The following is a 24,498-nucleotide window of genomic DNA, read 5'->3' as shown; positions in this document are numbered from 1 at the left end:
TCAATCGACTCGGCTATTGATGCTGATCAAGAATATATATACTTTATGGGGTCGGAAACGATTCCTTCTGGACGTTACACACATACACTTTTACCACAAATCTAATATACCCCAATACTCATTTTGAGTGTCGGGTACAAAAATCTCTTCAAAATACACTAGGCTAGGAAATCTTTTCCGCAGGCCATGGCACGGGCAACACCACCGCCAACACCAACCGTCTGGGCCTTGCTGCCCTTGCCAGCAGGAAGAGGCGCTCAGGTGAGCCACGATGAACGGTAGACATTCAACGAACATTGTAGCTGACACTATTGTAATTTCAGCTCCATAATTATCGACGAGGAGGCGAAAAGCGCGCGGAAATCGAATTCTATTCTATTCCTCTATTCCGCCCTCCCTGACCACAACTCTAGTCGTGCTACGATAACAGCCACAGTTACAGCCACCGGCATGTGCAATGGCAGCCTTGGTCGCGCAGTGCAGCGCAATGAGGCGAAGTTGGAGGAGCAGCAGCAAGGCCAGAAGGTGAGTTCTGGTTGAAAACTAACGAGTTGCCTTACTATTGGCGATCAGGAGATCATGTACCGCAAAGACCTATTCGACAAGCAGCGGCAAAAGGAAATATTACTTGCGCCAGAGCAGGGGCAGCTCGAAAAAGAGCGCCAAAAGATCAGGGCTAAAAGGGATTATCTTCGGCAATTGACATTTCAATGCATAGGAACACCTCCAGAAGAAGAGAAATCCTTAATTCCTCTAATCCCTAAGAGGACCTATGAAGTACCAGCCGACAACAGCAGCTCTATTACAAGTAACCAGCCTAACCGGTCCCCATGTCTAACAGACTATTGTACGGTGGACTCAATAAACATGTAGAACAAAAATTAAATTTCTTGTATTTTATTTACATATATTTATAATTGGGAACAGTAAAAAATAAAAATACAATACAATTAATAATACAAATATTTTTCCATTCTTCCTTCAAACGTAAACAAACTTATTCCATTTGTTCTCCTCAAGCTCATATGTGTATGTATGAGTAAGTAAGGACAAAGTACAAAGCAAAATGCAAAATTTTCAAAAATTTTAAATTTTTGTATCGATTTCTAAATACAATTTTGTTACCTCTAATCACTAACCATACAGTATACATACTGTATGGTTAGTGCTCTAATAGATAAGAAATACCGCAAATGTACTGACGAATTCAAGGTATTTTATACATATGAAGGCCTTTTGGTATATTATTATGTCAAAAATAAAATTAAGGTATATTTGTTTCCGTATTATTTAATATATTTGCCAAAAATATTATCTCATATTTATCTCATATAGAACATTATTATTTACATTTTCCCTTCAGATTACGCTTTTTGTAATAACATAAAAATGTAGTTAATATGTAGCAAGTGTTTTTAGCGTGTATTTACAATGTAAAGAAATTATGATTGTTGACTTGACATTTTTTTATTTAAACCCTATTTTACCCTATTTATAAACAATTCCAATAAAGGTGGTACTTAAAATTAGCCATTTTTATATAAAATTGATCAGATTATCGGGTAAAACTATGTGTTCAGGGCTGAGAGTCCGAATATCAAAAACGAGAAACATGATGCAACTTGAATAAAAATAGTTCTTCAGTATATTTACAGTATATTTTAAAATTTGTTACGTATTTCGCTATATTTTCGTCAGACCGTATATTTGATCCGCGATAAGTCCGCGGCCACACTGGTCACACTGCTGTCAAAGAAAATGGCGAAGGAATTTTTCGGAGGGATTGAAAATTATTAATTTATTTTATTTTGTGACGGATAAAAACATTTTAGTACTCAACAAGTGTGCCTAAAGAAACTCGTGATTTAATGTTTCAATCATATAATTTAAATATGTAAGAATAGGGCGAAAAGCATGCGTTTGCATGTACCCTTGTGCATTTTACAGCCATACATGTGTATACGTGCATATGTATATATTTTATTTAATGCTATATCTTCTTTGAAATTGTAAATGTAGTTGTGCATATCTAACAGTACAACTAATTATATATCTTCTGTTAACATTAATAACCAAAAAACCCCGACTCCACGTAGTTGACGTTTTCACCAACATATGTGTACATATACAACAACCATTATGAAGAGACTGATGTGAAGTTTTAACGAAAAATATCTATTTCCAGAATTAATAATTGAATATGATATGTCTTACTCTTTTTACATGAATACTAGCTCAAGTCAAGTGTGTTTTAACTGCGCGCGTGGTTCAGATATCTAAATAATTGTTTGCCGTTCCTTCACTCTGGATCAGGCAGGCTTGATTATCCGGGATCTATAAATGAACCAAAATCAAATCCAGCAACTTACCTCTCACCTATCACAGGCTCTTGATCAAAACTACGATGTAAGATTACTAATTATACAGCATGATATGAATGCTTACAGGACAATAATTTAATTACAGGTCGTCAATATGGATGCTGTTCTCTCTGTCATATGTGCTCTGGAAGGCACAACGATCACTAAGGAGCAACTGGAGGCCACCAGATTGGCAAAGTATATAAACCAACTTAGACGGAGAACCAAAAACGAACATCTTGCCCGACGTGCGAAATCCCTACTGAAGATGTGGCGAGAAATGGTGGGGATTCAGCAAACGGCTAATGATTCTCAGCACCATCACAGTCAGCCCACATCCCTTCCGACTCCGCCATCAGCACATTTTTATAAGTATACTGCGGGATCGGCAGACAGCAACTTGACCGAAACAGTTGTTCATCTGCCCGTTTCACCTTCGGTACCGTCACACCGAACAATTTCAGATTTGCATTCAAATATCGACTCCTCTGAACCGCCGCCTGCTGTCCTGCCTTCCCAACACCAATCAAACTTCTTAAACCTTATTAACAATATAAGCAAATGTGAACGCGAAGAAAGCAACTCTAGCATGTTAATACAAGCTCATAAGCAGCCGCAATCGCAGCAATTCCAAAATAGGCCTCTTGGACTGCCACTTCCTTTTATCAGTGAACAGTCATTGAATTCGGTATCAATCTCATCCGATGTCGGAAATGATAAAAAAGGTGAAGCTTCAATTGTGATCGATATAGTAACCGATTCTGACGAAAACGACAATGAGAGTGCAAGTACAATACAGGGAAAACCCACAGCGGCGGCGTCAGCACCATTTACAATATCGCCTGCTCCATGCCCACGTCCCAAAAAGTTTAAAAAGGATAAAAAGCATAAAGAAAGGGACAGGTCTAAGTCTTCGTTACTGGCCCAGAACGAGTTGATTGGACAACACTCCAGCAGATACAGCGCGAAAGTAAAGGAAGGCCAATCACAAACAGCTCAGGCAACAGACTCTGGTATGAGAAAATCAATTAATATTTTTTCAAAAAAGCGTTTTACCTTGTACTGTCTTGATATGATTGATAAGAATATTATTCAAATTCTGATCTCATAACGAAAATGATTTGTATGTCACTAATTTAGTTTTATATTAATCATTGGTTTTATTTTCTTTTAGAAATTTTTTCTCTGTCTAATAGCTCGATGAGTTCAATCTTATCTGGGGATGCAGCTTTATTGAACCCACAGCATAAATTTCGAGCAAATGCATCCGAGCTTACATTCACCGGCAGATTTAAGCCAGTAAACCATTTGGATAGTGCAAATCAGGATAATTCCGCTCTGCCGATAGGGCAGAATATCGTATTCCGACAAAATGAATCTGAGAGACCAATATTTGAGGATTCAATTACAAACGACTCGAGTACGTCTTGCAGTCGGCTCTCTCCTCCGACTGTCGAAGAACGCCGAAAATCCGATAAAATCGATGATTCTATTAGGCAGCAAATTGCAACATCTATACAAATGCCAATGCCTTCGATTGGGTTGGGCCACGAGTCAAATAGTAGGACTGAATATTTGGAAAATTCATCGAAGTCTCAAGTTCCTAAAAAACGTGGTCGGAAGAAAGGCTCAAAAGGCGTGGATGCTGTAATTGCTAAGGAATCGTCGAGCCTTTCTCAGCAAATTTTTTTTGGCGTTGGCTCTACGGTGAAAAAGGTAAAGACCACCAAAGAACTTTTCAGTGAAATTCAGAGCAGGAAATTAATCACTGCCGTGCAGTCGCCCACAAGTAATATCTCCAATTCCTCCATATCTCGAGAGCTGACAACCCGTGCTCTAATGCCAAGACCAACTTCGTCTTGTTCTGGTTAGTGACCTATTTATATTGGTATTTCGATATTCTATCTCTTTATCTATGAATATTCCTAGACACGTCGATCCACTCGCCACAAATCATGGAAACTTATTCAGGAAATGTTACCCTAATGGGTGTTGACAAATTTTCAAATAAAAATGAAGGTGAGTTCCTAATCGGTGACTGTATATGTGTCTAGATGTACGCGTCGGTTCTCAAAACTGTGCCTTAAGATAGGTGTCAGATCATCACAGCTATTAGCTTAGCGTCAAATCAAAAACATTTTTACTAAATAAATAGATATTGGTTATGTTGACACATGTAACACAAACCATTTTTAGAGAAAGCTTATTAGAAAAATTATGTTTTGCAGATGCCGGTAATACGGATAGTGATACCATCACTTCAGAGCCATCTCAAGATAGCAACAAATCGCAGGAAATTAAGGAATGTACTTCATTGGACAGCAATAGCAATTCTCTCCAGACTTTATCTCTGGCGAAAAAATCAATGCACACTTCAAAGTCGGAGAACTATAGCGATGTAACCACACAACTAATGCATCTTATTCACAGCATAAAAGGCCCATTGAGTGTCTATGAAGTTGAAAAGTTATACCGAGCTCAGATTGTGCCGTGCACCTGCCTAGTTATAGAAGAAATATGCAACCCCTTTGGCGAGCCAATCAATTTAAGTTCAGACAACGGTGTGGGTGATCCGAAGAGCGATTCAAATAATGATAACGTTTCTCGCCATAAAAAACAAGAAGAGCAATTGCCTAAACTTGAAAGATTGAGTGACAATGATTTTTCTATGGACACTCCACAGAAACCAGTTAAGTCCATATTTGATTTGGATTTTGATGAGGACGAAGACCCCTTGCAATCAATAATCAATGATATTCGGATGCCGCCAACTAAACTTGAAGAGACCAAAGAAAACGCAGATTTAAAAAACGCCCTTGCTCATTTACCAATGAATATTTCTTCACTGGATGTTGCTAGTGTTAATGCGGATACAGTACAAAATCAAATCAACAGCCATAACCAGGAGGGCGAGACAAGTGAAGAACAGAATGTCGCTATTCCTGTTTTCACTTGTCACGAGGATCCCGATTGCGTTGCAAAGCAAAGGTTTCATGTGCAAACCAACAAAGTGAATAATTTTCATATAAATGCGTTACACAACTTTTATATACCAAATATAAATGGCAATTGGGATAGCATCGACTCATCTATTGTCTCAGAATCTACAATAACCGACTTTCTCAATACCCTGGGGTCCTATACAGTCACGGATGGAGCTGACGTTGTTCCCAAATATGGCTCTCTTACATACGACCGAATTAGAAAGGATCTGAGTTCTATTAAATTTACAAGCTCTTTTAAAACCAGACCCTTAAAATCATTTATGCCACCGTTTCTTGGAGTGGCAAAGTGTTTGCCCACGTGTCGTCTCGCTAGAAGCAGTTTTAAGAAAAAACAAATTCAGTCACCGCCGCCCCCACTCATAGTGATTCCAAGTACAATAGAAGGCTTGGACCCGGACATCATGCAGAAGGATTATAATGGTGGCAGTCCACTGAAAGTGGATGTTGATGTATTAGTTTCTGGCCATGATAACAACGAAAGCAATGTGCAAATGCAAGTTAATTTACAGACCAAGAGTGACCCAACTCTTAGTTACAACTTACTAAAGCTCGCCAATGACGAATTACCTTTTGAGGAAACTGAGCCGAACGATAAAGGCAGTGAATACGAGAATCAGGATAACGGTCGCTTTAGTAGTAGTAGTAACAGTAGCTGCAGCAACTCTAGCAATTCCAGTTTGAAAAAAACACAGGATTCAATTAATGAAAAGCTGAGAAATCAGAGGTCTCAGCGATACAGAGTCCAATCTGTAGAAGAGGAGACCAATAGAAAACGTCGCGGGAAAAATAGAAAAAAGAGAAATATTAAAGAAAATCCACCCATTAAGCGCATTAAGATTTCTTTGAATGGAACAATTTCAAACCTTAGTAGTAGTAACAACAGCAGTTCAAGTGAAAGTGAAACTGAAACCGGCCTAGAGAACGAAAATGAAGTTGAGAATGACTATGAAAATAATAATGATGAGGAATATGCCGTTGTTCAACGACCCACGTGTGGCGATGGCGCTAGCAACAACCACATTGTGATGACAATAAAGAAAACACCAAGTAAAATCAATTCTCCAGCCAACTCAATGTCTGCTACTTCACCTATTAATGCATCCGAGACAAGAAACGTAAAAAATGCATTTTCCGACTCTAATCGGCCCAATCTGCTGACATCAAGTACTTCGATCGCACCCCTGTATCAAATCGACGGTGGCAGAAGATTGTTATTGTCCAAAAAGTTCAGTCGACGCCCTCATCGTCGGCGTCGTTATCGTCAATGTCGTCGAAAATCGGATTTGCAACGCAAAGCTATCGATTTAGAGCTTAAACATTTGTTCACCTACAAAACCAAGCCAGATCTAGATATCGGGTCCGCAATAAAGCTTCATAAAAAGCTATTTTTCAGTCATGAATTATGTAAACAGAATACTGCAGGCAGGAAAGAGAGAATTTTAAACTACAGCAGTAGTAGCAGTTCAAACTATGATGATGACGAAAGCGATCTGGACGGTCTTTCTTCAGAAGAGACAGCAGCAGACCTTAAGGAAAATGTTAATACTTTTAATAAATACAACTTAAATATTGAGACTGATAATACAAGTGCCGAGCGAACGGTATCTGAAGATCCACTTAAAATTGAAGAGGATCCTTATTTAACGTCGTCCAGCAATGATGTTACCGATAGCGATAACGAGAGCGATAATCATGAAGTATTCGATGAAGTTGCTAAAAGAGTCGAAGCTGACGAATTCAACGAACTGCATAACAATGGTATGCTGACATCCTTTAATTCGATATCTGTTGAGAATCAGTTAATAAACGAACCGACGTTGATGGCGGTCTCGGGCAGTGTCGACACACCCGCACCCCAATCCAATGCATCGCTGGCGTCACTACAAAATGAGAATTGTGATGATGTTAATAATCTATGCTATAATAATAACAATTTAGATGTAATTAAACATAGTCTAGCTGCTAGCCCCATACTGAATGATATCAATTATAAAAACGTCATAAGTAATACTTCTCCAAGAGTCTTAGCCAACAAATTCAGCGATTGTATTCCACAGAATATCGGAAATTCTGAACTAAGCCCCCCGATACCGTTACCCTGCGCTGAGTACCAAACTGGTATTCGACCAGCCCCCCTGACAGACCTTGCGTTATCCAGCTACGCTGATTTCAGGTGTACCCGAATTCAACAATTTAAGGAATGGCACCAAGTTCTTCAATTGCAATCATATAATAATGAGCCCTTAATAGTTCTGCCATATGTTGTGCTTGAATAATTTATACATTTCCCTAACGGGAAACTATGGAGAAAACGAAAGTAAATTTGGCCAATTATATTAAATGCTTATGTTGTGTATTCTTTAAATTATGTTAAGATCCAATCAGAGCTATTTTTTGTTAGTTGAATTTATATTTTTCATGATTACAAAAAAAATATACACAATTTAAGAATGTGGCTACCATACCAGAAATATTACTTTCGCTTGCATAATCATGTGGATTTCTGTTAAATTCTATTGTTAAAAATTATTTTACATGTTTATATTTTGAAATATTTAAGTAAATATTTAAACATAAGTAACAAATCAAATGTACATTAACTGTAAATAAATTAGCTGTACACTAAAGTAACAGGGTGCCATTTTTATACCCATACTCAAAGAGTGCAGAGCTAAATATGGCTGTAACGATGGATGTAACAGCCATAAGCCAGCGTTTTCCACTGCAGGAATGTACTGAATTTTAACCAGTATGGAAGCTGTCTCTCTAAAGTTGGAATAGGACATTTGGGAATATACGGCTTGCATACGATAAAACGAATTAAAAGTAAGTATACAATCATCAGATGAACACTTCAGAACAAGTGGAGGGATCCAACAAACGTTTGAAAGTAAATAGGTTGGATCCTGTTTATCAATGGATGGAAAGTGATCTTCAACAAAGCTGCCCAAGGGAACCATTTTACGTAGTTTTTGTATTGGATTTTCAGGATAAAAATGGTTTCGAATGCATTTAATGTTTCTCTCCCGAAGATTTGATGCAATATCCAACATTAGAGACGCTGTCGTCTGTTTCGTGCATCGTCTTCCATGATAGATTTGCTACTGACATGTCCATATATTGTCAATTGAAAGTAAAAAAAATAAATAACTCAAATATTTAAATATTCTGACTTTTATTTTCATTTCACAATTGTTATGTTTATTTTTGTGTCAATAACCGTCCGCATTTCTTTTTGTCGTGGGTTATGCTAGTACAGATCTGTGGCTGCAGACAAGAAGCCTCAACTATTTTATTGACTATTTGAGTTTTTGATGTTTATTGAGGATGCCCAAAAGTCACTAAACTAGCGAGGCCCTTTGTTTGCTATTTTGCCGTTCAGTTTATATAAGTTCATGGTCATCATTATATTAGGTCATAGAAATGTGAAAATATTAAATTATTTTAAATTTTGCTTAAACGTACGCGTAGACAATATTGGTTCGATTTAAAATATAATATCAATATTTAATGTGGGAGTTATGGTTTGTACATAAGAGCACAATTCAAGAGTAGTGTGATATTGCCGGAGTACGGATGAGATGAAATGGATGAAATGCAAGTGTATAGCATACTACATATGCATAGATAAACATATTTGTACATATATACTGTATATATATATATGTACACGTATGAATAATGAAAGCGACGTTGTATGAGCAGTCTAATAATTTCTGTGAACGCACATTCATAACTTATACTGCTACATACTCGTACTGGTAGTATTTATGCAAGTATGAGGCTATGAATATGTATACATGTAGATATTATATAGTTATTTGAATGGATCATATTTCTTCTATCTTAGCCTTCGGTGCTGTGAACGTTTACCGAAAATGCACATATGCTTTCACTCTTTTTGGCGACTGCCTTGGCCTGGTATTGACCAACATCGTCCATGATACATCCGTTCACTGTAAAAGCATATCGGTTTTCGTCTTTCGTAAATGAGTATCGAGTACGGGTTTCATCAATAGGTTTGCCATCCTTTAGCCAAACCAGATTTAGAGGCGTTGAGTCTAGTTCGCATTCGAAGGTGGCATTTTCGCCCTCAGTCACTGAAACTGAAATGGGGAACTTTACAAAGGTCGGGTGCTTCGCTTCATCCCCAGGTACGTTGACGTTGATTGTACAGGTGCTAAACGACTCGCCAGCATCATTGAACGCCTCACAAGTGTAGGTTCCGCCGTCTTCAGGGAAAATCTCGGCAATTTGCAATCGGTATATGTTGGCTTCATTAGTGTATTGGAAGTCCTTGCTGGGCTTGATCTCCTTGTTGTTGTGCAGCCAGACCACATCGAAATGCTCGGCTCCAATAATACGACAGGCCAATGTTACTGCATCGCCATCTTTGACAAACCGCGATTCTAAGTGACTGACTATTTTTGGTGGTTTGTCGCTGCCAACCACATGCCGTTTAGAGTTCTTATCTAGCGCTAAAAATATATCAACCAAAATATTTGTATTTAATTTTTGTGTAAGCGAAAAAAAGGAAGAAAGGAGAGTTAATTCCGGAGACCTAAGCTTTTAACATGTTTAAACTGTTATCAAAAACTCGTAGCCATCAATCGTTCCTATGGTAGCTATTTGGAGAATAATCTGTTTATTAATAAAAGGAGAAGGCAATTTACAAAACTTCGTTTAGATGGCTTCTGAGATAAGTTTGCAGAAAAATAGGCAAACGGACTTCGTTAGATCGACTGGTCTATTCAAGGCTCCCTTATTAAAAAGAGATGCTTTCTTCTGATGTGCGTTCAAAAATGTTGATAAATTTTAATATATGTACCTCCTATGGCGTTCAATTTTTTAAAATTCAGACTGTAACTGGACTAGGATATGTTGAGCAGATCTAATCTTCATTAGAGTCGTCCTTACAAAGGGGTTGGACAAATTATAATTGTTGAGTTTTCTTACGTTTAACGGTTAGCTTGCATTTGGTTTCCTGTGCGCTAATCGAGTTTGTAGCCGTGCATATGAACACTCCCTCGTCTTCAGGAAAAACTTCATTGATAGTTAAAGTTGCAACGCCGTTTTTGTATTTCAAGTCGATAATGTCAGACGATGAAATGGACTTTCCGTTTTTGGACCACGTGATCTGGGGTTCTGGGTCACCTTTCACATGGCAAGTCAATACCAACTGTTCACCATCACGAATAGTTAAGTCGTGAAGGGGCTTCGTAAACTCAGGCTTGCACATTAAGGAATCATCTGGCGGAACTAGCAGGAAATAGCAGTTGTAAGCGAAATTATTATTTGTCAGCCTACAATATTTAATATGTATTTTTTACGTACGTATTAACTCTTTGGTGGCACTACGTGACCTTGAGGGGCTTCCGGGAGCCTGAAGGCTATTAGCCGCATATTTCTTTTTGCCTGAAATGCTATTCTGTATGGTAGAGGAACTAGTTGAGCTTGATGTGGTAGTACTGTCAGTCTGTAATTCAACCAATTCCAAAAATAAACGCATACACTATTGCAAAAAGATAGTTTTGTCCATTGGACTACTTACCTTAGTTTCTGACGAGTTATGTGTTGAAGTAAACTGGCGGGATGTTATAATTGGTGGTGGGGCAGGTTTAATCGGCTGCTCTATATACTTGCGATCTGTTGGGAACGTTGTAAATCAAGTAAGAGCAAATAAATATTAATACAGAAATATTGAGTTGAAATCAACGTAAGTTTGATGTAGCAATGTAACCTCTGGGGGGGGGGGGGGGGGTTCAGTTGGATACAATTAGATCTACCGTTCATTATTATAAACGAACTCTACGATTAAGTTAAGTTTGTGCCACTAAAAATAATTATTTTACACAGAGATATCGTAGGTGCGTAAGTAAATACATAATAGGATAAGATCCAGTTATTTTGGGTAATAGATGGATTTAGTTTCAATATAACTCTACAAATATCGTTCACCCTGTTCCGGCTGTCACTTTTTCTAAACAGTTTGAATTTTATTTATTTGATTTTCTCCGGATTGATAAAAACGAGATGTTTGTTTTCTCAAATTCAAGTGGCTATGAAATATATATATATTTTCTATAAAAGTGGCCAGCGTTACGTTAAGAAATTTACGAATTATGTAATTTTTGAACTAAAAGTAAACTTTGGACAGACATATTCGTTAATCGAAATATCGAAATATTCAAATTACTCAAAATCAGAGCAACAGAGATAAAGATTAGAGAGTATCCTTATTATCATTACATAAAAGACTAAAATATTTTGTATTGGTTCTATGTTCTAAGTTAAGTATTAAATGCATGCTGAGGGAAAAACGTTATACATTCAGTTCAATTGATTATAAATTACCTCCTGAGTAAAGGAAATTGTGGGCAAGCTCTGCCTGCTCAGGCGTAACCCATTCTCCTGAGAAAATTTAAATTAGAAAATAAAGTAGAAAGCAAATTTTGTTAACAATAGATTCTCGCATAAATCGACAACGCCAACCCCACCATACAAATTATTGGAAAATAAAAATTGTCAACATTATATGGTAAATAAGTCGGGAAATATATACATACATACATATATCTAAATGTTTACACCCTTTCGCCGCACATCCTTAAACAATGTATCTATTTGTACATTCTAATTATTGAAAAGAGATAAACAATGGTCGATGATCATAAAATAGCACGAGTGCTACGTAATGAAAACGAGCTTGAATACTTTGATAAGTTCAAATGTATGTATGTTGTAGTTCCCGAAATAGTTTCGGAGCATTTTTATAATATTTGCTTAAAAGTTAATATTTTAACACTTGAAAATAAATTTCCTTTGATGATAGACAAAACAGAGGATACAAAATACACCTAATTTATCTCTATGATAAACTGTGTTAGCGTAATTCGCATAATCAGCAAAGACATCTGAAGCTTCGGCTTGTCGAATGAATGCTCCAATCCAGTATTACTTGTAAGTACGCTAACTAGGAATGTTTCACTAGTTTATAGTTTTGTATTTTGATAAGTCTTATATCTCCATAAAATTTTTAATTTCTTGCGATCGTGTTCGATTTAGAGAACTAATTTACCTTCAACGATAACGACGCAATCGGTCTCATCTGTTCCATGGCAATTGGATGCTTTGCAGGTGTATTTTCCAGAATCGGAGGGTTTACAGTCAATTATTTCCATAGTGACAACTCCATCAGAGTGGGTCATTGCGTATTCGTATTTGCTAAGCTCGCGACCTTCCTTGTACCACTTTACGGATGGTACTGGCTTGCCACTTAAACAACAAAGCAGCTTGCAAGTATCGCGGGCCTGCATGACGCGTGGCCGCAAAAGGAATGTAAAACTGGGTGCCGACTCGGACTCTTCTTGCCAGAATGTGTAAGGTAATGGTTCACGCCTTCGAACCGGAGTCGATTCCGTTCGATACCTGGGCTGTTCTTTTGGCAGTGGTTGGACATTTAGGAAAACGACCTCTTCTCTGGATCCATAGTGGTTCTCGGCACGTACTATATACTCTCCCCTGTCATCTAACTTCACACGGTTAATGATGAAATAGTAGTCGTCCCCAACGTAGCGTTTCATAAATTTTACACTCTGTCGCAGCTCGATATTATTGTGTGACCAGGTGAGTGTGGGTGTAGCAGTTGCAATGCATCGGCAGTAGAACTTTACACTTTGGCCCTCATAGCAAAATTGGGAAGACGGACGAATGACGAATCGCGGCGCTGCTTGTCGTCGATCGAAAACGGCATCGTGAATTTTATATTTCTCCATTAGCAATTTTCTCAGAGAGGAATATTCTGATAGACGGCCCATCGGCAACAAATATTTTTCAAAGTCCTCGTATTTTTTCCTCAATTTTTCGCGATAGGCTAGGTAACGATCGCGTGCAATCTTTTGCGTCAAACCGCTGTGATCTCCAGTGAGCCAAGGATGCAAAAGGCATTCGTGTGCCGTCATTCGTTTTTCTTTGTTGGCTAAAAGCAACTTCCGTATAAAATCTTTTCCTTCTTCAGATATGTGTCTGAAGGATTCAACATCGAAATCCCAGTCACATGCTTTAACGTTCTTAAGTGTTTGAACGTCGTTTTCTCCAGCGAATGGGGAAAGTCCACTCAATCTAAATAGAATACACATTTATTATATTATGTCTAGTACTCGCATTAGTATAATGATACTTACAGAACATAGGTCAGAACTCCTGTAGCCCACATGTCCGTATAGAAACCAACTGGTTCTCTGTTAACTATTTCTGGGGCAGCGAACTCAGCTGTTCCAGTTGTGATTTTAACGACTTCGTTGGGATCCAATCGGGTGGCCAAACCAAAGTCAATTAGCTTGACATTCGTACTGGAGCGGGTTTGGCACATAATATTCTCAGGCTTGATATCCAAGTGAATAATATTCTTCTCGTGCATGTGCCTGATGCCTTCGCAAATTTGTCTCATGTAGTTAATAACTTCGGCTTCTGTCATAACATAGCCCTCAGCTGTAATGCGCTCGAATAGTTCGCCCCCAGATAAGCTATTGAAAGATAGAATTAGAGTATGTAGAATGGGAATCATAGAATGGGGTTTGCTTACAATTCTAGTATTAGAACCATTTCGTCGTCGTCTTCGAAGGCATCGTGCAGATTGATAAGTTTTTGATGGTGCAGCTGGTTCATAATATCTATTTCTCGACGAATAAGGTCCTTCTCAACAGCATGCGACACAGGAATGAATTTGGCCGCAAAAATATTTCCTGTGCTTCGTTCCCGGCATCGATGTACCACACCGAAAGCCCCGGTACCAATTTCCTCGAGGATATCATACTTATCGTATACACTTTGCTGGGAAATTTCAACAGGTTGTGGTACGAATTTCGAATAAATATCGAAGACGTATGAGTCATAATCCTTGATTGGCCCATCAGCTTTACCGCGTATCTTCTTGCCACTCTCGTCGAGCTCCCATTTACGCTCTGTCGTCTTCTTTTTGATAGACTCTTTCGTCTTAATCAATGTGCTAATATCTGAGGGTTCAGAGCGTCCATAGACGTTATCCGCGAAAATGCGGAAGTCGTACTCTTTTCCAGGTGTCAGTCCAGTGACTGCCATTGAAGTAAAGCGGGTGTTTCCTACACGTATCCACGAAGATAGCGGATGTTCACGTCGCTCAACAAAATAGTTTGTTATATCACTGCCTCCATCCCAGATAGGTGATTTCCAGCTGAGGGACAAGGAGTCAGTGCCAATGCTTTCGATTATCGGGAAGCGTGGAGGATCCGGACGATCACTGATTTGCACTTGAATGATTGCCGTATCTGAGCCAAGCTCATTTTCAGCCGTAATCCTATATGGTCCCGAGTCCAGGCGTGAACCATCCCGTATTGTTAAAACGGCGTGTCTCTCCTTGACCTCCACATGGTAATGACCACCAGATTCAATATTCTCTCCTTCCCTAACCCAATTAATACGAGGTTTCGGGAAGCCAGTGAATGGTATTTTAATTATAACATTCTCGCCCTTATCGAAGTAGGCAGTGTCTCTGAATCGAGGTGGAACATTCAATTTCGGAGCAGCTGCAAATTAATAATTATGGTTTTAATATATCATACTCGTATTGGAATAGCAGCCGAATTCAATTTCTTAGATGGATTCTGATACTTACTCATAATAGCCAGTGCGGCCCGAGTTGACTTTGCTCCGGCTTTGTTGACAGCGCGACAAACGTACTCATCAGCGTCTTCTCCGAATATGTCGTTAATATGAAGGTAATGATCGTCACCCTCTGAGTAGATGTGGTAACGGGCCCCATTGGTTATCTCGCGGGCCCCCTTGTACCAGGTAATTGTTGGTTTTGGTACGCCACTTATTGTACATGTGAATTGAGCATTGTGGTTTTGAATACAATTGGCATCGCGTAGCGGTTTCACAATCAAAGGAGGCGAAGCCGCCTTCGGATCTATGATCTTAACAGCCTGGGAGGCGGTCGATTCTTTCGATAGCCCTGCCACATTCTGAGCGAAAACTCGGAATTCATACTGACGACCTTCAATCAGATTGGAACAGTTTAATTGGTTGGCAGCAGAGATGATTGCGTTCACACGCTGCCATGTGTCGCTACCAACCTCTCGTTTATCGACCAAGTAGCCTTGAATGTGAGCACCGCCATCCGACTCCGGTTTGCTCCATTCCAAATGCACAAAATCACCTCCAATCTCAGTGATTTGAGGAATACCTGGGGGTGAGGGAGGATCAATTGGGGCCTTTGCGCGAATTGGGTTCAGTCCTTCCAGGGGTGGACCCATGCCGTTCTCATTTACAGCCATCACGCGGAATATGTACTCTTGGTTTTCAATTAAACCCTGCACATTAAAGGACGTATCTTTGCAGCTGCTTGACACTGTTATCCAATGCGGTGAGGCCATATCCTTCCTCTCGACGACATAATGAGTCACTCTCAGACCACCATCGTAAGAGGGCGCACGCCAGGCCAGAGTGCACGAGTGTTTGTTGATGTGGGATACTCCCATTGGACCTGTGGGAGCCGACGGCAGGCCAGTGATACGTACATCAAATTGTCCGGTTGCACTTCCGGAATCATTGGAGAATTCAATTTGATATAGGCCTGCGTCGCTCTTCACTATGTCTCGAATGAAGATCGCAACATAATCGTCGAATAGGGTAAACTTAAAGTGAGATTCATCTGGGTTGTCTGAAATAACTTCGTTATTCCTCGTGATTTTCACAGCTAGTGGCTGATCTCCAGAATAGTAGACTTTTATCTTTGTATTGTCTCCTTCTGGCAGGTACAGTTCGCTGGGACACCTGTTGATGATCGGGGGAGATCCGATTTTCAGATAGCCCGATGTATGAACAAATCCAAGTGAATTGATCGCTTCACATGTATAGTCGCCATCGTCTCCGGCTTGCACATTTGATATATGCAGGCGGAAGACGCCATCCTTACTATCGCATGTGATTCGTCCGCCGCCCATCTGAATTTCCTTGCCATTGCGAAGCCATCTGGCCGTGGGAATGGGCTTGCCAGAAGCGGCACATTGGACTGTAAAGTCCTTTCCGCACGGAGCGATTCTGTCCTGCAATCGTGTGATCCATTCTGGCTTTTCTCCACCCAAGACTTCACAAACTCTGATTGGCATTGTACATAAACTGGACTCCGAACGACCGGCTGCATTCACAGCAAAGATGCGGAACTCATAATCGCCCATCTCAATTAAGTTGATGACTGTGTACTCGGTGTCTAGGACATTGTAGTCATTACATTTTACCCATACGGCCCCACCAATATCCCTTCGTTCAATGATATATCCGGTAATGCGAGAGCCACCGTCACTTACAGGCTTCTCCCACTTCAGGTCGACATAGTTCTTACCGACTCTAGTGACTTGCGGGGTTCCTGGTGGTGATGGAACATTGAATTTTCCCTTGAGCTTGAATCTAAGCGACGGCAGGGAAGGCTTGCTCATTCCAGCAGCATTCTTGGCCTTAATGCGGAACTCATACTCGCTGCCATTGGTTAGGTTATATAGTTGATATTTAGAGTCCTTAATTAGATATTCGTATGTATTCCAGGAAGTGTCATTGAGGATATCTCGGTACTCAATTTGATATCCCTGGATACGAGAGCCCCCATCACTGGCTGGACGAGTCCAGATCAATGTGACATTTCCGGAATCCCAGTCGATTACCTTTGGCTGGCCAGGCTCATCCGGTACTGTAAATTGGTGCTTGGCCACAATGGAATTGGGCATGTCGAGTGGATCAGACAAACCATATTGATTCTCTGCTCTGACGCGGAAGTCATACTTGTGTTGTGGCTCAAGACCCATGACATCGTAGTGCGTATTGCGTACAAAACTGCTCACCTTCACCCATGTACCACTGGCGTCCAGTTTCTCAACCACATAGTTCGTGATTGGTGACCCTCCATCGTCGAGTGGTGTTTTCCATGCCAGGGTACATGTGTCCGGAGTAATATCGTAAGCATTCAACGGCCCTTGAGGTGGGCCTGGTCTATCTACCACAGTGACATGGCATGAGGCGGTATCGGAACCTTTCGTGTTATTCAGTGTAATTGTATAAGAACCGGTTTCTGATCGCTTCGCCGATTTATTGTAGTACACTGAGGTATAGTCATCGGTGTCAAATCGAATTCGTTCGTCTGGAACCACATCGATACCATTTATGTTCCATGATGGGATTGGTCGGGGGTTGGCATGGTATGGCACAGTAATGTGGAACTCTTCTCCTGCAATAACTGTCATATCGCGAATCGATAAGTCAGAAGTGATCTTAGGAGCGTGTGGTGGTCGGCGGCAGTAGATAAGGTCGCTGGATGCACTGAATACCGATTGTCCGGCTGCATTGATAGCAGCTACCCTAAACTCATATTCTGCATTTTCAATCAAGTTGGGTATCTTGCAGGTTAGATCTGGACACAGCGCGTGAACGGCCTTGGTCCATTTGTCCTCGCTCAGCAAACGTTTCTCAATGACGTAGCCAGCGATGGGAGAACCTCCATCGTGTTTTGGTTTCGCCCAAGCGATCGTAATGCTGTCTTCTGTTGAATCGATGCCACGTGGTATTCCAGGAGCGTTTGGAACATCAAACGGATGCCTGGCTCGTATGGGCTCTGATGTACTGGCTGGATCCGACTGTCCATACTTATTCTCAGCTATTACGCGAAAATCGTACTCCTTGTTAATGGTTAGATTTCGCACACGAACAAATGGAACTGTGCAGAAGCTGCTTACTTTGGTCCATGTAGAAGAGCGAACTTCTTTTTTCTCTATAATATAGTTCTGCACGGGTGAGCCGCCATCGTCCTTGGGTGGATTCCAGTACAAGGTAAGTGCGTCTCCGGCAAACTCGTCCGCGCGCAAGTTGATTGGCGGACTCGGCCTATCCAGAACCCGAACATTAATGGTCGCCGTATCAAACCCGGACGGATTCTTTAGTTGAAGTCGGTACTGACCGGAGTCAGAGCGCTTTGAGTTTTTGACTACAAAAGACGCTGCGTCATCAGTCAAATGCTGGTGCACACGATTGTCATCATCTATGACGCTATCATTAGAATACCAAAAGGCAGTGGGCTTGGGGAAAGCCACATAAGGCACATGAATGCTGAAATCATCTCCTGCTCTGCAAATTATATCGCGCACTCCTCCCAAGTCCATACATGGCTTATTAGGCTGTTCTTCGATTGTAATTGGCTGCGAAGGCTTGGATGGATTCGAACGACCAACATCGTTTTCAGCAATAATGCGGAACGAGTATTCCTCCCCTTCTTTCAGGTTTGGTACTGTATATACGGTTGAGTTGATGGCTGTGTCGTTGACTGGTACCCAATCCTTTGTATTTTTCGGTCGCACTTCAATATAATAACCCTTGATTCTTGATTTTCCATCGTTGCGAGGTGGCCTCCAAGACAACGTGACACTATCTCTTGTAATGCGGTCTGGCTTTGGTGGCTCAGGAGCATCTGGACGATAGCGCTGAAGTTCGGCAGTCATGGAATCCGATGGCTTAGATGGCTGACCTGGACCTGCTTCATTTACCGCGATCACCCGGAATTCATAACGAGCTCCTTCCCTCAGGTCTGGCACTGTATAACTGGTATTTGGTGTTGGGTAATTATTACATTTTATCCATTCACCCCCACGCTCTCTGCGCTCGACAATGTATCCTGTTATTGGTTTGCCACCACAGTAGTCTGGCGGATGCCATTCTAAGCTGGCCGAGTTTGGTGAATAGGCTTCAATAGTTGGTTGCGATGGTGCACCTGGTGGGTCAAATGGAGACTTCGCTATGACAGGCTTTCCGTCGAGAGCGTCGGATACACCATAAATATTTTCAGCTCTAACACGGAAAATATATTTTTTCCCTTCGGTTAGTCCCTTTACGGTATAGCTCGACTTAGGGCAATAGCCCGGCACCGGCTTCCAGTCGTCAACACCGAACTCAGTGAATTCGATAACGTATCCAGTTATATCACTGCCACCGTCGTCCTTTGGAGGATTCCATTGCAGGGTAATGTGGTCCGGTGCAATCTCAGTATATGCCAATGGTCCCTCTGGTGGTGCAGGTTTGTCCACGACAATAATCTCAATGTCTGCCGAATCCTTTCCAAATTCGTTGCCTGCTGTCACTGTATATTTGCCTGCATCTTGCCTGTTTGAATCGTCTATGCGGAAAATGGTGCGCTCCGAATTCGTTTCGTAGGAGACTCGCTTACCCTCGGGTATTTTGATATCGCTGCGCTTCCATTCAATTGTAGGCGTTGGCGCACCGGATATTGGTATATTTATATTAACAGGTTCGCCAGCACGAACTTTCACACGTCTGCCCACCAATCCATCGAAATGTAGTCTCGGCTTTTCCCGCATCGGGCGGGCATCGAAGGTGGCGGACGGTTCTGAGAGCTTGCTGTTACCAGCTGCATTAACGGCCGATATTCTATATTGATATTGGTGGTTTGGTGTTACTCTATCATCATTATATTCGGTGGTCGGCACTGGTTCGCCATTTATTTTAATCCATCGGCCTGTGTTAACATCACGTCGCTCTATGTCGTAACCCAAAATGGGAGATCCACCGTTACTGATTGGCTGCTTCCATTTAATCGAAATGTGATCTTTGTCGCTGTCCACCAGTTCGGGTTTACCAGGGACGCCTGGTACTGTATATTGGTTTTTAGCCACAACAGGTTGCTCGCAGTTCAATGGATCAGACCGTCCCTGAAGGTTTTCAGCCATCACTCTGAACTCATATTTTGTACCCTCCAAGAGTCTGGGCACAACTGCATGGTTGTACTTTGCATTTACATAATTAACAGCTGGTACCCATCCACCACCATGAGCTAGGTCCCGTTTTTCTATAACATATGCTGATATCTCAGAGCCGCCATTGTCTTTTGGCGGCTTCCATGATATGGTTACAGAATTCGATGTTATTTCTTCATACTCCATTGGACCGTCCGGCGGTCCAGGCCGGTCCAGTACTATAAGTTCAAAGCTTCCTTCATCGATTCCGGAATCATTACGCAGGAGTAAATGGTAAATTCCAGAGTCGGAGCGTTTGCAATTAACGGTGTGCACAACGGTGTGATGTCCGATCGATGTAATTGTCGATCTGTCATTTGACTTCAGTGGATTGTTGTTAAGTGTCCAAATCGCTTCAGGAGCTGGTTCGCCAATGAAATCGATGTCCACATGAAATATGAGCCCAGCTTTAATACGTACTTCGTGGAGTGGTGTTATTATTTTTGGTGGTAAGTAGCGAGGCTTTGCCATAATCATATCGGACGGCTCCGATGGCTCTGACTGTCCGGCTTGATTAACGGCTATCACCCTGAACTCATACTCTTGTCCCTCAGTCAACTCTGGAACAGTGGCAGTATTTTTGTTCGGTGGAACGTGCAGAACGTTAGTCCAGTAGGGACTGCCCTTTTCCTTTTTCTGAATAATGTATTCCGTAAGAGGTGCTCCACCATCTGCCTTTGGCGCAGCCCATTGCAAATCGACGTGGTCACGATCCCAATCAGTAATATTTGGTTTACCAGGTGCATCGGGCTCATCAAATTCGTTCTTGGCAATAATGCTTTTCGAAGCTTCTAATGGTTCTGATTCACCAATCGCGTTGACGGCCTTTACCCGGAACAAATACTCCTTACGGTGAACAAGTCGAGTTAAGTCATGGACCGGATGTGTGCTCATGCCGGCATCAGACCAGGTGCCTCGAGAAAGATCCATTTTCTCAATAATATAATGCAATATTGGCGAGCCTCCATCATCATCTGGAACATGCCAACCCAAATGGCAGCCATCTCTGCTTATCTTTGAAATATCCAGAGGGCCTTTAGGGGGAGACGGCCGATCCAAAACAGTGGCGTGCGCTGATGCATCAAATGAGCCGTGTTCGTTCTTTAGTACAAGTGTGTAGCGGCCCTCGTCACTTCGCAGTGCCGAAGGAATTTCAAAAGTGAGTTCGTTTTGGAAAAGATTCGATTCTACACGTGAAGTTGGACCTATTTCCTTGCCATTATACAACCATTGAATAGATGGTTTTGGCGAGGCCTCTATGGGCAAAGTCCAGCCTAAACGTTTTCCTGCATGAACTGTGATATCATTCAAAAGGGACTTGTCGAAGTATGGAGCTAAGAAGCGAGGCTTGCAAATTACTGTGCTGGATGGATCAGACGGATCGCTCGGACCACCTCGGTTAACTGCAATAACGCGGAATTGGTATTCCCCACCATCGGTCAAGTCGGGTATATGGGCCTTCAGTTCATCGCCAGGAACCACTGCAGCACGTTCCCATTGTCCAAACTTGGGTCTTTTTTCCACAGTGTACGATATAATAGGCGATCCGCCATCCCGCTTTGGTGCTCCCCACTCCAGGTCGACAAAATCTTTGCCCCAATCCACAGCCTGCGGTTGACCGGGCTTGTCTGGATGTGAGTATGGATCTTTTGCTGTTATTGGCTGGATGGTCCCCAATGGTTGCGATTGGCCCTGCTTATTAACAGCACGGACCCTGAAGCTGTAGTCATGATTTTCGATCAGATTATCGGCTCGGATTTCGGTGCCGGCGCATTCTCCGACTGGCACCCACCGCATTGCATCGTTGTCCATTTTTTCAACAATATAATGCGTTATTTCTGAGCCACCGTCGTCCTTGGGAGGCCTCCAACGCAAGCCTATTGAGTTTTTAGTGACTTCATCCGGACGCAATGGACCTTCGGGTGTACTTGGTACGTCCAGAACGATGACTTTAACGGTGTGCCTATCAACACCATTTGCATTGCGGGCTAGTAATGTGTAGGCTCCTGAGTCGGATCGTTTGGCATCCAGAATACGCAACTTTGTGCGCTCATCATTATTGGAAATCTTTACTCTGTCTGAGTTTATGACCATGCTATCTTCATGCGTCCATTCCTTGCTTGGAGTCGGCTCACCAATAACTGGTACATTGAATTCGAACACATTTCCAGCCTTGATTTTTATATCTGACATAAAGTTGCGATCTATCTTCGGTGGCAGGTTCTTGGGGCGAGCCACATGTGGTTCAGTTGCATCACTCGGAATGCCTGGGCCAGCTTTGTTGACAGCCCTAACACGGAATTCGTATTTGACACCCTCAATTAAGTCGGGAACGTGCCCATTGGGTACGTCGCCGCTGACCTCCGCACACTTCTCCCAGTCGGGTGAGTACTTATCACGCTTTTCAATGATGTACCCACTAATAGGAGAGCCTCCATCGCTTTCTGGTCTAGCCCATTCTAAATCAACGAAATCTTTATCGAAGTCCTTGATTGTTGGTGTGCCAGGCTTTGTAGGTTCATCGTAGGGGTTCTTGGCTTCAGTTGCATGAGGTGTTGTAAGCGGATCTGAAGTTCCTTGACGGTTTTTGGCACGTACTCGGAACTTATACTTATGTCCAGGTGTTAAGCCCTTAACCTTGAAGTTGGTGGTTGGCCCGTCTGTCTCTCCTGCTGGCACCCAACGCCCCGTGACTTCATCGAGTTTTTCCACCAAGTAGTTTTCAATTGGCTGGCCACCATCGTCATCAGGCGGGTTCCAATGCAGAGTGCAACCCTCGGCATGAACATCATCAACTTTAAGAGGACCATTGGGCGGAGAAGGTTTGTCGATCACAGTGACCTTTACGTCAGCACTGTCCTCGCCGTTTATGTTCTCCGCGTATACGGTATATAGGCCTGAATCGGCCCGTGTGGCACTGGTGACTTTAAGCTTAGTATTGTAGTCAACATGGGACACCTTAACGTTTTCTTTCGTGCAGACTTCCTTTTTCTTGAGAAGCCATTTGGTCTTTGGTGCTGGCTCTCCGGAAACTTTACAGTCAAATGTGAATGCCTGTCCAGCCTTAATACGCACTTCGATAAGGTTAGATCGGTCAATGATCGGTGGCTTGTTCCGTGATTTTGCAACAATTGGTGGTGTTGCGTCCGATGGATCTCCTGGGCCTGCAGCATTTACTGCGCTAACTCTGAATTCATAGGCTTGTCCTTCGATGAGGTCAGGAACAGTGGCATTACATTGATCTGCTGGTATTTCTAGAGTTTTTTCCCATTGTCCGTATTTATCTTTCTTCTCGATCAAGTACCCGGTAATTGGTGATCCCCCATCAGAAATTGGTGGAGTCCAGGCCAAGTCAATGTGGTCCTTGTCCCAATCAGTGGCTCTCAAATTTTCTGGCCTGCCAGGCTCGTCGAATGGATTCTTGGCTATAATCGATTCCTCACCAACTAACGGCTGCGACTCTCCCTCTGAGTTTACAGCAGACACTCGGAACTTATACTCGTTGCCAGGAGTTAGACCAGTAATATCCGCTTGTGGTTCAGTTGAACGAGTGCAAGGAATCCAGCAACCTGTTTCGGGATCCAATTTATCAATCTGGAAGTACTCTATTGGAGTTCCGCCATCGTCGCTTGGCCGCTTCCATTTCAGGTGACAACCCTCCTTGTGTACATCCGAAATTTGAAGAGGTCCGTTTGGAGGAGTGGGCTTGTCAGTGATAACAACATTTATAAGGACACTATCCTTTCCAGAGCTATTCGTCGCAGTGACCAAATATTCTCCCGAATCACCCCGTTCAGTTGGTCGGATAACCAGTTTGGTGTAGTAGTCAGGGGTCTCGATAGTAGCATTCTTTCCAGATTGTAATGGATAGTTTGAAAACTTCCAATCGACTTTAGGAGCGGGTTCGCCGGTAACGTTCGCATCTAATTTAAGAGCGGTTCCAGCAGAAATAACTACATCGCGCAAATTTCTGCGGTCTATCTTGGGAGCCAGATAACGAGGCTTGGCAATAAACGTTTTGCTTGCATCAGATGGCTCTGACTGTCCACCTTTGTTTAGAGCAATAACTCGGAACTGGTACTCATTTCCTTCGATGAGTCCATTAACAGTAGCCAATGGAGCTAGGGAGTCTGTTTCCAGCGCCTTTTCCCAGAGTGGACTATATTTATCTTTCACCTCAATTATATACCCAGTAATAGGCGATCCTCCGTCACTGGCTGGCTCTGGCCAAGCAAGATCCACCTTGTTCGCAGTCCAGTCGGTGGGTTCTGGAACTCCTGGCTTCGATGGTGCAGCTGGAGATAA

At 42.0% G+C, this 24,498-nt stretch overlaps 2 protein-coding genes across 21 annotated transcripts in view; one reads left to right on the top strand and one right to left on the bottom strand.

Annotated features, from left to right (window-relative positions):
* The first annotated feature begins 1,700 nt into the window (after window positions 1-1,700).
* Window positions 1,701-7,829, top strand: MED26 (mediator complex subunit 26). 2 transcript variants are annotated; one of them, XM_001352339.4, is made up of 6 exons: window positions 1,701-1,894; window positions 2,235-2,406; window positions 2,467-3,373; window positions 3,535-4,227; window positions 4,290-4,379; window positions 4,589-7,829. In XM_001352339.4, exons 2-6 carry the CDS (start codon window positions 2,341-2,343, stop codon window positions 7,639-7,641), a joined length of 4,809 nt encoding a protein of 1,602 aa, XP_001352375.2. In that variant the 5' UTR covers window positions 1,701-1,894; window positions 2,235-2,340; the 3' UTR covers window positions 7,642-7,829. The 2 variants fall into 2 exon arrangements, with proteins under 2 accessions (XP_001352375.2, XP_033237200.1); XM_033381309.1 differs by lacking the exon at window positions 1,701-1,894 and having other exon boundaries at window positions 2,222-2,406.
* A 692-nt stretch (window positions 7,830-8,521) lies between these two features.
* The window catches only part of bt (projectin protein bent), a 54,502-nt gene continuing 38,525 nt past the window's right edge, over window positions 8,522-24,498 (bottom strand). For 17 of the 19 annotated variants that reach the window (XM_033381294.1, XM_033381308.1, XM_033381302.1 and 14 more), the window contains 9 exons: window positions 15,018-24,488; window positions 13,950-14,928; window positions 13,549-13,890; window positions 12,444-13,486; window positions 11,720-11,776; window positions 10,917-11,011; window positions 10,700-10,841; window positions 10,322-10,624; window positions 8,522-9,843 (listed from right to left, as the gene is read on the bottom strand). In XM_033381294.1, coding sequence (XP_033237185.1) covers window positions 9,212-9,843; window positions 10,322-10,624; window positions 10,700-10,841; window positions 10,917-11,011; window positions 11,720-11,776; window positions 12,444-13,486; window positions 13,549-13,890; window positions 13,950-14,928; window positions 15,018-24,488 — 13,064 coding nt within the window. In that variant the 3' untranslated portion in view covers window positions 8,522-9,211. The remainder of the gene's footprint in view (window positions 9,844-10,321; window positions 10,625-10,699; window positions 10,842-10,916; window positions 11,012-11,719; window positions 11,777-12,443; window positions 13,487-13,548; window positions 13,891-13,949; window positions 14,929-15,017; window positions 24,489-24,498) is intronic. The other 2 variants (XM_033381296.1, XM_033381307.1) reach the window with 1 other exon arrangement.

The sequence above is a fragment of the Drosophila pseudoobscura genome, chromosome 5 (genome assembly GCF_009870125.1).
Source record: "Drosophila pseudoobscura strain MV-25-SWS-2005 chromosome 5, UCI_Dpse_MV25, whole genome shotgun sequence".
Taxonomy (NCBI): Eukaryota; Metazoa; Arthropoda; class Insecta; order Diptera; family Drosophilidae; genus Drosophila; species Drosophila pseudoobscura.
This window is presented reverse-complemented; position numbering and strand designations above follow the sequence as displayed.